General features: G+C 42.0%; 2 protein-coding genes across 8 annotated transcripts in view; one reads left to right on the top strand and one right to left on the bottom strand.

Moving 5' to 3' along the window:
• The window catches only part of LOC108042881 (sodium/potassium/calcium exchanger Nckx30C), a 36,595-nt gene extending 23,145 nt beyond the window's left edge, over positions 1-13,450 (bottom strand). For 5 of the 7 annotated variants that reach the window (XM_017121359.2, XM_017121362.2, XM_017121360.2 and 2 more), the window contains exons 1-2: positions 12,532-13,450; positions 797-1,413 (exon numbers count right to left, since the gene is read on the bottom strand). In XM_017121359.2, the coding sequence (XP_016976848.1) occupies positions 797-1,413; positions 12,532-13,450 (1,536 nt within the window). The remainder of the gene's footprint in view (positions 1-796; positions 1,414-12,531) is intronic. The other 2 variants (XM_017121361.2, XM_017121365.2) reach the window with 1 other exon arrangement.
• On the top strand, positions 6,193-6,894 carry LOC108042884. Its single transcript, XM_017121368.2, has one exon. The coding sequence runs from the start codon at positions 6,233-6,235 to the stop codon at positions 6,575-6,577; it is 345 nt and encodes a 114-aa protein (XP_016976857.1). The 5' UTR covers positions 6,193-6,232; the 3' UTR covers positions 6,578-6,894.
• Positions 13,451-17,232: the final 3,782 nt, after the last annotated feature.

Below are 17,232 nucleotides of genomic sequence, written 5' to 3'. Positions count from 1 at the left end.
GTTCTCAATGGAAAAACCCTAAAGATGGGTCTAGAAATGCCATATAGCTGAGTAGTTCGATTTCGAACGGTAATGAAACTTTTAGTGGGTCAAGGCGAGGAATGGAAATCTCACTCTTTCAGTATTTCCTGGACCTGTTTTCGAACAGCAGGTGAAATTTGAGTGGAACTGCGAGACCCACTCTGAGTGACTGTCGTCAGATTAATGTCGTGATGTTCAATGCCAAAGAGCAGCATCGGCAGAGATATCTTAGTCACAGACGTTTCTTCGATGATTGCAACCAAAATGGCCCTTAGTCATAACGACTTAGCACCTGCTAACTGGTTAAAGTCCGGCACGCGCCAAATGCTCGCATGAGACTGAGATTGAGATTGGGAATGGGAATGGGGATGGGGATGGGGATATGGATGTGGATGTGGGGTGGAGATGGGGTTAATAGGTGGGAAAAACATACACAAAACGAAAATCAAAAACGAAATTTCGTTCCTGGCAAAGGATCTTTGTTTTCGTTTTAACTTTGATTCTTTTCTTTATCATTTGGCACACAAAATTTTGGCTTTCAATTTCGCTTTCTCTTTTACGATCTTCTTGATTTACGTTTTTTGTAATGGTTTTTTTTCTTTCGTTTCCGATTTAATTACTTTAGTTTTCTCTTTTTTGTTTTCGTTTTCAATTAAGAATTTTTCGAGATAGAGAGAGAGAGATTCTGTTGGATTTTTTGGATTGATTTGATTTGATTGATTGATTTGATCTGAATTGAATTGATTTGTTGCAAAAAAACTTCCCAACTACTTACTGCTGGCATAAGTTGATCTGTACTTCTGACGCGAGTCACCTTGTTTTTGGTAATCATCTTCTTGACGCACGTCTCCACCTGGACGTTCCACTTCATGAAGGCCACGTAGGCGATGTAGATGGTGAACAGGATGAGGGCCTCCCACCAGAAGATGCGGTTGTCCCGGAAGAAGTAGATCAGCACCAGCAGGCTGATGCTATAGAACGAGCAGTCCCGGAACAAAGGCCACCAGGTGAGTGACAAGACCGTCTTCGAGAAAAGCGCACACATGCCGATCACGAAGAGGATGTTGAACACAGCGGAGCCAACGATCGTACCAATGCCCACGTCGTCGAACGACACGAAAACGCCAATCACACTGGTGAAGAGCTCAGGGGCACTGCCACCCGCCGCCATAAACGTCGCGCCGGCCACATCGTCCGTGATGCCGAGCTTTTCAATGATTACGTCAAGGGAAGGCACGAAGAATTCATCGCAGACAATGGCCAGCGCCACAAACATATAAATCACCCCAATGATGTGCAGGATGACAGCGCCGTTCTCAAGCTGTTCTTTCGTGAATAGGTCTTTCGGGAATAGTGGCGTTTTCGTGGTGGTCGAGTTATCGTTGTGCGTGTCTGCAAATAGTGGGTGAACAAGTTAATTAGATTTTATAATGTTTAGCATTACATTAAGATTATAGTGAGGAACAAAGATATATTTTAGTGAGGTACAGCACTCTGGGAAATGCTAAAAGGACCCTCAAGTTAACCATATTAAGCTTAGAAAATTTGCATTAGTACTTTTGAAAATTGTATGTTATCCACCCCAAGAAAAACATATACATTTGGGAAGTAAAAATAATGATTACTCTTGAATTATATATCCTTGTGCTTAGAAGAAAAAAGAATCATTAAAAAAATGAAGGACATAACCCATTACATTATACCATGAAATTACAACCTCTTTTTACTCAGCTTAAAATATAATAAAAACGAACTTTCTCGGATGAATTTTTTTGTTGCCGATAACAAGGAAACATTTATTAAATGAATAACTCTTTTGTCCTACAACTATTAAAAAACCTCTTATTTAATAAAGCGATTGAATTAACGCTCTAAAAAGTATGAAAAAAATATTTATAGGAAAACAAGCTTCCTGATCTTTCCAAAAAATATAGTATAGTTATGGGTTGTAGAGATTATCCAATAAGCTCCTTGCATATACCTTAAATAATAATTGGTTTTATGAAAAGGTTACCTCGAAAAGCAAACAAAAATGTTTTTCCGATCGATTTACTCATCATTGCAAAGCTTCTAAAGAACTGCACTGACGAATTTGTCATTTTGTCGTCTGCCACTCTGACCTTTTCGATTGCTACCTGTCTCCACATAGTACATATCTCTATCTGCGATTTGCTATATCCATCCCCAATTAGACATCCTCAATTAAGTGGCTCGACCTTTTGGAAATCGCTGGCAAAACTCCCTTGTCGCATGCGGCGCCTTTGGTGTGCGATTTTCATGGCAATTATTTTGTAAATTATGCAGCGCGTTTTGCAACAATTAACAAATTGCACTCATTCGACGCCGACTTCAACAGTCCAAGTCGCTGACTATGATGATGATGTTGATGTCGATGGTAAATGTTTGCAATGTAAATGTTTAACAATCATTTGCACTGTGAGCAATCATTTTGGCGCGTGCGCCAAGTAAATAATTAACGCGAACTTAATCGCTTGTGGGGCTGATCGCAGCTCCACTGATTCATGTCGTTCACACAGTTCCAATAAGTCAGCTTCTATCCTCTTACATAAATCATCTTGGAACTTTAATCTTTAATCTAGCTTGGCTTATTCTTCGGTTTTGTTCTCCTATTGTAAAAATGTGTAATGGGGCAAATTCAAGGCTGTGGAAAGGAAAGGGTCGCGATACATAGAAGGCATGCACTTTAAAATTTGAATTACAAATGTATTAACCTATTGATTTAAAATCTATCAGGCAGAAGCAGCTTCGCTTTTTTTGTTGATAAAAAAAAAATTATTTTGATTTTTTCAATATTAAGGCTTTAAACATTATTGTATCAAGTCTTATATAAGTAGGGGTCGCAGGAGATCCCTATTTCGTACGCCTCTGAAATAGAGTCGGGATTGACTCACTTTGTTTTCAGTTCGAGACGATAGACATAGAGCGGACAAACCGACGGACAGCAAAGAAATTTGCTCTATAACCGGTTTTAGACAGGCGGACTCCCTGCCAATTTGCATGCAGTTAACGGGGTCCGCACCGCGCCACACCCACTTTACCCACCCCTCCCATCTTTTGTAGGGGGCGGTGGGCGGAGCGACACCGAGCGTGAGCCACAAATGAATGATTCTTATGAATCACTGGGCAAATGCTTAATGAGTGACGACGACAGGGCCGATGTCTCTCGAAGCAGATTGAATTCAACCATTTTCAAAAGGGGTTGCGAATTGGGTGGCAATGCGCCACTGCTAACACTCGTTTTGAAGCAGGTGCCCTGCATATCAATCTGGATCATCGCCACTCGAAACATATAAATGAGCAGACTTTCTGATGGGTTACTCATGCAGTTATGAGTTGGTCAATGGATTTGAAGCACTGCGAAAGCTATTGAGAGCAATCGAAAACGGTAGAAATGGGTTCACAAAATGCAAAAATATGTACACAAATTCCAAAAATAAGTACGTGTCATTAAAGAAGTTACCTCACTGATTGTATTCGCAATTAAACCAAAAGATAACAACAATTTCTGGAACGTGATAACGTCCAAAATCCGATATTTTCATTCAAATTTTTTTTCTGACAGCTTATCTTTCTCCCAATATAGTTATACAATCTTGAAAGCAATGCAATTCGCTATCTTAACGTTACGTTCTCAGTAGCAGTTAATATTAAAATAACACAAAAGAAACAAAATAATATATATATACAAATTTTAAAAACAAATTAAAATTACAAAAGTTGTATTTTCAGTGGTTTTATATAATATATTTGCTGCAGAAAACGATTAAAATATTAAACAAATAGAAACAACTTTTAGTTTTTTATACCCTTGCAGAGGGTATTATAATTTTGGTCAAAAGTGTGCAACGCAGTGAAGGAGACATCTCCGACCCTATAAAGTATATATATTCTTGATCAGGATCACCTCCTGAGTTGATATAGCCATGTCCGTCTGTCCGTCTGTCCGTCTGTCCGTCTGTCCGTCTGTCTGTCCGTCTGTCCGTCTGTCCGTCTGTCTGTTTCTACGCAAACTAGTCTCTCAGTTTTAAAGCTATCGAGTTGAAACTTTGCACACACCCTTCTTTCCTTTGCACGCAGTATATAAGTCGGAACGGCCGGGATAGGCCGACTATATCCTATAGCTGCCATATAACTGATTGATCGGAAATGCCATAACTTTGGTGTTTGTAAAGTTAGGAAGTTGGAATTTTCTATGGGCTTTATATTTGGCCAATCAATCCGACCTACCAAATTTCATAAGGATCGGCCGACTATATCTTATAGCTGCCATATAACTGATTGATCGGAAATGCCATAACTTTGGTGTTTGTAAAGTTAGGAAGTTGGGATTTTCTATCGGTTTTATATTTGGTCAATCAATCCGACCTACCAAATTTCATAAGGATCGGCCGACTATATCCTATAGCCGCCATATAACTGATTGATCTGAAATGCCATAACTTTGGTGTTTGTTAAGTTAGGAAGTTGGGATTTTCTATGGGTTTTATTTTTGGCCAATCAATCCGACCTACCAAAGTTCATAAGGATCGGCCGACTATATCTTATAGCTGCCATATAACTGAACGATTGGAAATGCCATAACTTTGGTGTTTTTAAAGTTAGGATGTTGGGATTTTTATATGAGTATTAAGAATGCATCATATGAATAATTTTGGAGAATATAATTTACAGAGTATTCTGCAAGGGTATATCAACTTCGGCTCCGCCCGAAGTTAGCTTGCCTTTCTTGTTTTGTATAAACTTTAAATTGAGTGAATGGCGCCTTGTTATCATCATGCTCTTATTTTATCTTTTTGGAATGAATCACAATTATAAAGTTACTAATGCCTTGGAATTATGGTACTAAAAATAGACGGACCTTGAAAAAATGGAGCAAGAACAAGCAATGAATATAAATAATGTCAAATTACTCATGGGACTTCAACTCAGACATAAAGATCCCTACGGAAACTTCTTAAGTTCATGGGGCATTTTGATTACATGTTTTCTAAGACAGTTTTTTTGCCACAAACTGATTACGCCATCCAGTCATGATTCGAGGAGAAAATATTCCATATATAGTGAGTTCGGCCTGCACGAGCCCCTCGAAGCAGAGTTGGTCATCAAATTGTTATTGGTTCACTTGATGAAGGTAACAAAATAATGACTATTAAATATTATTTATTATTTATTGTATCTGATTATTTATTGCGATTGCTATTGCCTTTTTGTCGATGTGTGGGCGTCTGCCTCGCTGGCTGCCTGCTCTCCACATAAATAACTTAAGGAGGGACGAGGGGGAAACCAGTTCTGAGTTGTGCGATTGAATTGGCACAACAATTTGACTAAAGCGATTGCAGTCGTCGTGAGCTCAGAAAATCGCAGAGCACACATGCCAGAGATGGTATCGTGAGCAATCACAAAATAATTAGCATTAAGACATTGTCAGGTGAACTGAAGGCAGTATACATTTTTTATGACGAAGTGATAATATCAGCAATATTATCATAGTTGTATTGGGAGAGAGCTTTGGATGATATCACCCGAAAGGCAAACAAACAAATACTAATTCTCTTATTGTTCCAACACACTTGATAAAAAAAATAAAAGTGCAAATAAAAAAAGTAGATAAGACAATTATTTACACATTAATAGGAGTTTAAATAGCTTTTTGGGATAAATTGGATAATTTCGGCAGGAATAGAAGTCATAAAAAAGATTTTTAAATGTACCTTAAATTATAATAAATAATAATAAGTTAAATTAATAATATCTTATATCTTACAAAATCGTTGTATTAATGGAATTAGTTTGAAAATTGGTATTATAGAAACTATGTGGTCTTTTAAGCAATTTAAGTAGAAAATTCTTTACTTTTATCACTTATGACCTATCATGAAAAAATCGCATAGCACCCAAACTTTACTTTAAAAAAGTCTTTAATAGAGTTCATCTTGTTAAACTTATTTGAAGTCCCATATGTGGAGCAATTTAACTACTAAGTCCTCACGTTCCCATCTCAATGCACCACTCAAGCCCACTCACACACTGCCAGCGGATACGTGATATGCGTCATGCGGTCGAGACGCGTTGTTTACGGAGCAACAGAAGTCGCAACCAGAGAACAAAGCCACAGCAGAATGCTCTGCGGCTGTCGCCACTCGCAGTCCGAATTTGCAATCAGTTCGCAAGTGGGAACCGATCCATTCAGATGGCAGCCGCAGTATTACCGAACTGCGCCCAGGAGGAGCTCTTCGTCAGCCGGGCCACCATTAAGTTGCAGTTGCCACAGGGCGGAGCCGATTCACCCGTCTTCGAGTGGCGCACACAGGTGGTGACGCCCACGCCCACGCCCACGCCCACACCCGTTCCCGCCCCCGAGGAGGAGTGCATTAAGGGGAAAAAGACCGGGGAGAGTGCCACGCCCAAGAGCAATTACTACACGCCTCCGCGGATCCTTGGAACCGAGGCGAAGCGCAAGAATCTGCCCCAAACGATGGGCAACTTCTTCGAGGCGGAGCGCTATTCCAGCGCCTGGAATCGCGTGACCAAGTAGACTCCGAATCCGAATCCAAATCCCAAAAACCCAACCGAAGGGAGGCCTAATCGATTAACCCATTAAGTGCCAAGAGCTGCAGGAGAGTGAAATTCCATTCCGTTGCCAAAAATTCCAATTCATGCCCCAAAATTGCTTACTCGAATGTGTGTGTGTGGGTGGGGGGGAGGAGGGAGGAGGGAGGAGAGGGGGGGAGATAGAACTGCTGGCCTAGGGCAATCCCAACTATGTATATAAGCATCCCATGAATATTTATGTGCCACCCCCTGTACCTTGATACCCTGATAATGCAATAAAAGTATTATTTGATAGATAAAGCGAAATTCTTTAAGAACCTCCATAGTCCGCCCTCCCAAGGGGTTAAACTTCATTAGGATCCGATAAGCAGGGTCCAAATGACTTTGGGACTTGGCTGCGGAGTCCGGATTTTCTAGTTTTCTGCCACGTCATCAGTGTGCATAAATCACGGCTGAACAAACGCACGAAAATTACAGGAACCAGGAAAGTAAAAGTCAAAGAAAAATCGCACGCCTGGCCGGAAGTTCATTATGGTAGCGCAAAGCGGAAGTGCCAGCTACACACTCACACGAACCGATGTCCGCGGCTTTTCACGCTCTCTGACCCGCGGAAAAGCGGTGCCGTGAAGGCAGCTGCTAATTTATCAGAGAGACAGCGCGCTGTGGCACGGGCCAAAACGCTCCGCAGAGAGCGGCCAGAGTTTCAAGGTGGCTGGCGAATCGATTAGCCAGCCAAACAGAAAACAGCCAAAATCAGAGCAAGCCAAACGTGCAATGCACATGCAAGCCACTGCCAGCGGCAAAAGCAGAGCCACACTGCGAGAAAATGTCACGTAACTTAGTCATCACTCTGATATGTGCCTTTTTTTTTGTGGCCTATCATCACAAGTTTATCGTTTTAATGACGTATGAAAGAGGACTTCATCATAATATTTTATGAATCATATTTCAAAATATCTTAGCTCGACCGCTTGTGAATTTGAATTGCAGGTTGTTAACCTTCTTTCAAATTTCAAAGAACTATTAATGAACATAAATAAAAGTTTAATTACGGTAATAAAATGAATACTAAGCTAATTAATGATATAAATCGTCAAAGTATAAGCAAAACAAGAATGTTTTAAATATCGTTTTATATAATTAGACCGAAATTATTTTCATATTTTATATGAATAATAGGTATAACTTAAAACAGGCAGAAATTTTATATTTTAAAATTGAGTTCGAATCAGTGGCTCTGCACATTTTAGAAACACTAGCTGGGTGCTCAAATACTTGGGGTTGACACGGGAATATATTTAGTTAAAACTCTGTTACAATCTACATATTCAACCGAATTTGAACCGAAAAGATTTCCGTGTCACCCAATTATATACTGTAATTATTACAATTGAAAAAAACCTCCAAAAAATATCTTCTTTTTGAATTAAATTGAAAAAATTTGATTCGGAATAACGAGACTGACATGGGTAGTGTTTTTCGCAGTGCATGCAGGGTTGTCAAGTGGCTGTTGAATCAATGCAGGCTGAGAGAAGACCCTCGCTCGTCCTGGCGCAGTGTGCTCAATATGCGGTGCGGGTGGATGTGAATGTGGATGTGTATGTGGGATGGGGCGGGGGCACTTAAGGATTGTCATAGAAGGTTTATCACGGCTATGAGCAGCTGTCAATGAAGGTTGCTCGGCGGCAGTCCTTGCCACCTTCAAAAGTTACGGCGACCATAACTTGGCACAGTTTCGGGCCCAAAGCAAACACACATACACACATGAGTGGGCCGCATTTTAGCTAATCAAAAGCAGCTCTATCCCCAGGGCAATCCCGATGTGGACCAAGCCCAAAGTGCCAGCATTATAATGCCTTCCCTGGCACTATGTATGTGCTTGACCCAATTTCGGCTAGAACTATACCACCGAAAACGAAATGGGAAACCTTTAATTTAATGGGAAATGTTCCTTAAACTAATTTACGCGTTTATGAATTTATAGCAGTTGTTAAAGTTTGCCGGGAGTTGTATATTCAAAAATCTCTTAAAGAAGTTCAGCTTTGTATTCTGTGCTTGTTACGGCAAGTAGGTACTTGAATTTAATGCCCCATTTAAAGTAAATATATGAACAAGAGTTTGGTTTATTATCTTTTGAGCATAGCGTGAATTCCCGTATATGAACAATCCAAAAGTATAAGAGTAATTCCAGAAAGTGAACGTAAAACTTTATGAGTCAACCCAGGTTTTTCTAAACCAAAATTATAACGTTAACGTTTAAAAAAAGTGGGGGGTTTCACACTTGATTTATTAATATCCGTCATGATTAAAAACTAATTTCCATATTTCATTCGCATTTCAAAACTATTATCTGAATTGTTGACTATTAAAATAACTATAAATCAACTAACATTTTCTGCTAGTTTTGTACAAAATGATGATAAGAAAAACAGTCGACAATAATTAATGTCTGTTTTTAAAAACCACATATAAATAAAGTATAATACCACAATACATAAATAGGTTATCGTTTTAATCTGATTTGTAGGAGACATAATCTCATTACTAGTTTTTAGTAGGTTTCGGTGTGAATCGATGCCTATCTCATACTAATTTATGTATAATTTGTTTTGAACCTGTTAAAACTAGTCATAAATACCATGGAATCTTTCGAACTCGATATATTAACATAATAAAAACAAACAAAAGAAGATATAGTATGTTTTTGAGGTATTTGCTAGCATTCGAGAAAGATTTGCTTACGCAGTTCGCAGTGAATGACACTCGATACCGTTGTGAGACTACAGACTACAGACTACGGATTGCATTTGCTAACCGGTTTTCTAAGAGCCTGACCACAAAACCCGCATCGCATGAATCACACCGATAAGGGCGATTCATTGATAGCCGACGGCAGTAAGACGGACCCCTTGGGCACATCGAACGTGATTCATTCGTGACTTGAACCCAAGTCTGGTGTGTGGGATATCCAATCCTGTGGGCTCACCTGAGCTGAGTCAGTTGCAGCTGGGATTAAAATTAATGCCAAATCACAGCCACCAGGGCACACAAACGTGGCCAGAGCAGACAGACAGAGGGGCAGACGGGCAGTTGGGCAGACAGGAGGGGCAATTAGTGGCCACAAGGATTGGAAGGACACTGGCGATGGGACGGGGGGGAATGTCAATAATTAAAAAGGCGGCCAAATGTTGTCATTTCGGACCGTACCCCGCAAAAGCACAGCACTGAAATCGCTGGGAGGCAGGAAGGAAACGACATCCCGCCACCCACACGAGCTCGTTTTTCTGGCTTTTTTTTTTCATCGTCTCTCGTGGCTTTTAGCATGCAACTCACACGTCCTTGCCAGGACGCTTTGTTGATGTTGTTTCTGTTGTTTCTGTTGCTGCCGCTCTGTTGTTGGCATTTTGATTTATCGATTTAAATTTGTGTTTAAGGCGCTGTGCGTGCTTGTGCTGCCTTCTTTTTTGGGCCCTTCGTCTCGGACTTTTCCCAACTCGTTTTCCGCCGCCGTTTCGGCTTGGTTTTCGTTTCGTTTTCATTTTCGCTTTTGGTTTCTGTTTCTGTCTCTGTTTTTGTTTTTCCCAATCATTTTTCAAAATGTTTGCATACACACACCCGCACAAAGTTACACCAAGTTTTTGGCCGCCTGCCGTTTAGGTCGAGGTCTTTACTTAACTTTATATTCTCTTTCCTTTCGGTTGTATTTCTTTTTTTTCAGGGTCTGTCCCGAACCATCCACCCCCCCTCCTACCACCCCCACCCATTACTATACACCCACAAAAACGCCGACGTTGAGAGCCTGAAACGTCGTTAACAGCCACGTTTGCGTGTGCCCCACACAGACACACACTAGCCCACATACTTATACTATATTTCACCCAAGAGTGTGTGTATTTTTGTTGTTATTATACGGAGAGCGCGCTCGCAATTTGGGTCGATGGTAAAATAGAAAAGCCAAAAGCAAGGCAAATACACACACACACACACACACAGGAATTTCTATATGTACATACATATATATATATATAAAATTTCGAACAAAGGTCGCTGAAGAGAAGACCAGTGCACATTTATATAGAGGTACGTATGTGTGTACATACAGTTGTATGTACGACCTGAGTTATATGCGCGCCCTGTCTGCATTATTTTCGCTGTGTGTGTCCTCCGCTTTTTTGTGGACTTTTTCCCGCTGGTTTCATGTTAATTGCTCGTGGCCTGTCGCTTGTTCCAGCAATCTGCGTTAATTTTAAAGCCTGATTTACACACAACAAGCGTTCGTGGTACAAATACCCATGCAATTGCGATTGCCATTGCAATTGCAATTGCGATTGCAGTCCGCAGGACACGTTCCGCCTTCGAGTAGTTTTGTGTGTCACGAGTTCCGATTCGGCGGAGGGTTTTATTTGTGTTTGAGGGGGCGAAAGGCAAACAAAGTACGGGATTGGATGGGATTTGGCCGGGGTAGCTTATCGGGGCTTGACATCATCAACATCTATACCCATCCGGAGATTTGCCGCGTTGACATCATCCCCCTCTGGATGGGATGTGCACACACAAAGGAGTGAACTCTAGTCGATCACTGTTTGCGCTCGAAACTTTTCTCTTTTTTCTGTTTCCAAAGGGGGTCGGGGACTGGGGCAGCCACTTTCTGACGGGACTCGGCTCAGTTGAGTCATTAAAATGAGAAATGGCTCCGGGGTCCGGGCTCCGTGTGCAATGCTGGGTTTAATTGTTGGCCAAAATGTGACTGCGCCGCTCACGGGAGCAGAAGCACAGTCAAAAGGACAGGCCGAATCAGGGGCAAAAGGTAAAAAGGTTGCAAAGGTGCAAAAGGGGAGACAAGAGCGGCAGCTTGACTTTCGCTGATGTGGCACAAAAAAAGAATATATATATTTTTTGCACATATGTGTGCTGGGCACACATTAACACGCTCTTGGGCGCATAGCACACAGAAATATATTTCATCGGCCAACTGCAGACAGTTGTTCCATTATGTTCATTTGCAGTCGCTTATGCTGCGGCCGGGATAATTTATGTTCGCCATATTACGTATACGCAGCGCATATGAGTTTTGTGGGAATTACTGTGGTTGTTTCGCCTCAGTGGCGGGCACTTCATACGTTACGTTACGTATACGTAATGTAAGCACATAAATATCGCTCATACGCAGTGTGGTTGCAAAATAATTGCCATGCAATGGAGATTCTGCCAACATCTTACTTCCTGTTTTTAACGGTAGAGGAATATTACATGATTTTTATTTTCAAGCAATTTTATTTCACTTTCGGTGCATTTTATGATAATTATGAATAAACTTTATTCCATGTAAAATAATTAATCTTGTAAATAATTGTATAACAAATATGCTTTTTAGAAAATTTACAAAATCCATTTTACGGTCTCTTAACCACACTTAAGCATTTAGTAAAAATGAATTTTAAAGTCATTTTCAAAAAAAGGTATGAGTACTAACAGATAAACGGTATTTAACAACGTACGAGTTATTTCTTTCACAACAATTTTTTTTAAATTTTTATCATTTAAACTCTAAACGAATTTCTGAAAATCCATTTATTATTTGATGTCGGGATAAATAACAAATACACTGAGTGGGCGGGCCAATAATGTACCTGTCCCACCATTAAACATTTGTCTGATTCCGAGTCTTGAACTTTTATTCGCTATCATTTCTCAACCCTGCCACTCGGTTCCAACTCATCGATGCCCCATGCAAGGCAAATTCAATTTGTCTGCGCTGAAAAGTTTGACGCACGGTACCGCCCAGACCAAAACTTCTCGCCCCCGAAATTGAATGGCTCATTTAAATACAAATGCCATTAGTCAGGCCACCCACTCGCAAATGCAAAAATCCACACACGTGCAGGAATGACTTGGAATGGGAATGGAACCAGAGAGAGGAGAGGTGGGGAAACTCACCATTGATACCACGTTGATTGGCCGCATTATCCTCGTCAGAGCCGGGAACTGCATTGGAGTTGAGCTCCTGGTCCTGCTCCTGGTCCTCCTCCAGGCCGAACATCTGCTCCCCGGACTGGAAGGGGTACATGATCTCGGCCTCGTCCTCGCCGGACGTTTGGGATGGGGCACCCACCCCGCCCAGGACATCGTTGTGGTTCTGGTTCTGGTTCGGGCTGTTGCTGTTGCTGCTGCCGCCGAAGTGCTGCTTGGCCGACTTGGGCTTGGCGGCATCTCCTAATCCCAGTCCCTGAGTGGCCAGGCAGAGCAGCAGGATGCTGTAGATCGGAAGGCGGAGGCAGCGATTTCTGCAGCGGCTTCGGCTGCTTGGGTGGAGCAGCATCTGCATCTGCTCCACTGAGGCACCACGAGATGTTGCAGATGTTGCAGGCGTTGCTGGTGTTGCTGGTGTTGCTGGTATCGCTGGTATCGCCGCTGTTCTGCTTCTTGTCTTTGCTTTCGTTATTGTTGTTGTTGATATTGTTTTTAATGTTAATAATACTAAGCGCTTGAAAATATTTACACACTCGTCCAGTATCGTAGCTTGGTGTTGCTTGTTCTCCGCCAGGACAAAGGAGGCGTGTCCTCGTAGGCGCCCCCTCCGCCGGCGACTATTGAAGTCTATCGTTGTGCTGCTGGTGCGGCCTACGGGCAACATGTTGTCGCTGTGGCACCAAGTGTTGCGGCTCGCTGTTGCTGCTGTTGCAGTTGCTGTTGCTGCAGTTGCTGTTGCTGCAGTTGCTGCTGCTAAGGCTCCATGATCTTTAGCTGCGGTTTGCCGAAGCAGCTCCTGGACCGCTGCTCCTCCCACTGCTGCTGTTGCGATTGCTGGTTGCTGCCTCTGCTGTTGCTGTTTGCTGCATGTTGTTGGCTGCAACATTGGACCCGTTGGAATAATGTTGTTGGTTATTTGGTTGGTTGGTTGGTTTGTTGGTTGGCTTGGTGTTATCGTTTCACTTGCAAAACCGTTTGTTGTCGTTGTACGCTTTTGATTAGACTGAGTTTAGGTTAGAGTTTCTTGCTTGCTGTCGGATCTTTGCGATCCATTTGTATCACACAACTTTATATATACACTATACATAAATAACAATTAACACGGAACGGAGAGAGCGGAGAAATTGGGAGCGGGCGCGGATTCAGGTTGCCGTGTCCGCTGGTGTAGCTGCTACTTCCGCTGCTGCTGGCTTGGCTAACAGAAGCCTCAGCATTTCCATTTCCACGGGGCGCGATTTTCCCCTAGATTTTCCCACACGCCCGCCTCTTGTGGTTGTTTTTTTCACGCCTCCTCTTTTATGTTTTCCTTTTTTCACGGCTTCCTAGCCTCTGTGCCACTGCTGCTGCTGCGCTCGCTGCTACTGCCGCTGCTGCTATTCCTGGCCATTTGTCTGAGGCTTTTCCGCTTTTCCGACTCGGCCTGTCCCTGTGTGCGTGCTCGAGTGTGGAAAAGTTTCCCTGAGTGGCCGCTGCGAAGGCTGGAGCTGTGTTCCTGCAGCTGGAGCTGGACTACATCACGCTGCGCACTCTGCTGGCGTTGTGAGCGCTGGCTGCCCGAGCCTGTTTTTGAGCCTGGCCAGGATGTGGGCTGGAAAACCGACTGCCGACGGCCAAGGACCGAGGACCAAGGACCGACAGCCGAGCAGGATGCGAGCCTGGAAGCTCGGCTTTCCTTTCCAAACTGCTTGAGAGGAGTGAGGGAGAGAGTACTGCTGCGCCTGCGTCGCTTTTGTTTACATTTTCAAAGTCTTCGCTGTTAAGGCTCAAAGGATGGCTGTCTGTGGAGAGAAAGTTGCAAGCAAATATTTAAATCAAATATACAATTAAAACATTTTCAGATTTTTCTCAGTTCCACACCGCCCCACTAGCAATTTTTAGTTAGAACAAATTAATCATATATCACACACAGTCCATCAACTATTTAAAAAAAATATTAGTTTTTATTATATTATTGTTGCTAACAATTTGTATCATAAAAAATTTAATTGTCTCAGCTGGTAAAAAAATGTAATGAGGAGGAAAAATAAAACCAGATTTTTTCCATTTATTCTTTAAAAAGTAGTTTAGCCAAAGTTATTCAAATCCTTTAGTTTTGAAGCTCTCATTTATTATCGCAAGATATTTAGTTGATTATTAAGAGCTGAAAATATATAGCCAATCCAAATGCTTAATTTGTAGTAAACCCAAAACAAAAAAGTTACTTTGTTTAAAAAAATCTTGAAATTTACTTCTAGCCGATTTAAATAATCGTTACTATTTTTAATGATAATACATTAAACCTGGAAGGAGCATAAAAAATAATTGAATTATGCTATGAGATTTAATTTTGTTATAATAAAACCATTTTTAAACCTTTAACAATCTTGATCTAAACTAAAACAATGTGAAATATTTAGATGGCATACTTTTTATTGACCAATTTGGTAAATTGGTAGCTACCAAAAATTGCAGATTCCCCAACAAATTCATTGCACACTCTTGGACAACTGTTCTCTTTGCCATTTTCCAGGCTCTCAGGCATACAATTTTCCGCGCTCTCCATCTCAATTTTCCTGCCACTCTCTGAATGCCGCTTATCTGCTAGGCCTTATCGCTTTTCTCACGGCTTTTTCTTTGCTTTTGCTTTCGCTCGCTGCTGTGTTTGTTGTTTTAGCTTACGCTTACAATTTTTACTTTCATTTAGGTTTAGTAGGTGACTCCGCCCCCGCCCACTGCCCGTTTTTTACTGCTTCTGGCTGAATGTGCGGTTATGTTCATTGTTATGCTTTGAGTAGCTCCCGCTGCTTCTAGTCCTAGTCCTTCCATTCCCTGCTAATCCTGCCCCCTTCCCTGCTGCACATCTGCCTCTTTTTGTCCTTTTTTCGCTGTTATTTTTAGCCGTAGCCCAGAGTTTGGCCAAGAATTCAACCGTGTGGCTTTGTTATTAATTATGTTTTTGCCCCGCAATGTTTTGTGTTTTTTTTTTAAATTGCGTAACATTTTTGCGTTTCCTTTGCTTTACATAATTGCCCCATCAATTTGAGGGAACCAACGGACATTTGATATTTTTTAAAACAGTATCTTCTGAGAAACTTAAGACTAACTGGCATATTTCATATATGTATATATTTTTAAAATATCTAGTAATGATTTAAAAAACATTTTGAAAAAATTGGTAATGGTTTTTAGACTTTAATAATTTGTTTCGAGTTGAACAATTTAGTTTTTATATTGTATATTAAATAAATCAAGGCAGCTTGTTTCATTTACTTTAATTTTATCTAATTTCAATTAATTATATATTTTTGCAGTTTTTTCAAAACATTAGCTTTCTAATCCCATGGGACCATCATGGCTTTTATATAATTTGAACAACATGTTGGCAAAAAGTAAGCTTGCCACCTAAAAGTATGCCCCGGAAAAGCCACCGAAATCCCATTAGTCGCGCTTTGAGCTAAGCCCAAAATGACATGGGCACAAATGGGGGCTCCTGGCTAATTGTTATATCATTTGCTTGGCAACTTTAAAGGGGCGGGGCCGCTTTAAGAACGGGGTCGAACTCGTGACAGCCAAAAGTCTGACTGTTAAATTTGCTCCTTGACTTGACCAGCCGAAAAAGAAGGCGGCCAGAAAGCATGAAGAAACTCTGCACACTCGCACAACGCACACACACACAGAGACTCACACACGTATAAGGCGAAAGCAACGTTTTGACCTCTTTATGAAAAAGGCCTCAAGCACGAGAAGGCTCAGACTCACACACACCAATGCACAACAGGCACGAACGGGGGCTGCCATTAATGTTTCTGCACTCACACAGACGACCGAAAAACGCTTTGCCTGTCACCCGCCCGCCCCCCTTAACCGCCCCCTTAACCGCCCCCCTTAACCGCCCCCATTTTGTGGCTTTTTATTGCTTGATTATATAAAAATTGGCTTTGTATATGGTATTTGTTCACCGCTCTGGCAATTCTTTATTATTTTCCTTTCTTGACTATGCCAGGATTAGTGGGCCCTCGATAGCAAGGTGAGGTTTTTGATTCGGCTTAAGTTTTTCCTTTGATTTCAAACTGCAATAAATTTTCCAACACCTCGCGCACCAACACACACACTCGCACACAAGCACAGGGCGCACACGGTTAAAAGTTTCTGCACACACATACACAGAACAGGAGGATTTGGGGACGCACCATCCGCTCGTTGGTCCTGCGAGGATGTTGTCAGCACAGCGCCCGAAAACGTTTTGGGGTCCCTGCCAGGCGGCCACGAGTCCAGAGGCGACACACAAAGTCCGTGGAAGGCCGAAGGGAGCCGAACTGAGCCGAAAGGACAACGACTTCCAGTCGCGAGGATGGGTATTCAGCTGGCCAGGATCGGGTTCGGTTTTTGGTCTACCCAGATTCAGTTTCAGTTTCAGTTTCATTTTCAGCTGCTGGCTTCTATCTGTGGGCATCGTTTCGAATTGTAATTAATTAATTTACGATGACTTCCGTTCGCACATATTTGCATTAACCCATCAGGACAAACATTTCCTGCTGCCGCCGCTCTCGGGTTTCCAGTTTATAGCATACTTTCGGGGGTACGCGAGCTGGAAAGGGAAGAGAGAGAGAGAGATGGAGAGAACGCGCAGCTGTTCGTCGCTCCAGGTGGTCCCCATCTCCCTCTCTCCCACCCACTCAAACAAACGCC

This window comes from Drosophila rhopaloa, unplaced genomic scaffold (assembly GCF_018152115.1).
Source record: "Drosophila rhopaloa isolate 14029-0021.01 unplaced genomic scaffold, ASM1815211v1 contig_2, whole genome shotgun sequence".
NCBI classification, from domain to species: Eukaryota; Metazoa; Arthropoda; class Insecta; order Diptera; family Drosophilidae; genus Drosophila; species Drosophila rhopaloa.
This window is presented reverse-complemented; position numbering and strand designations above follow the sequence as displayed.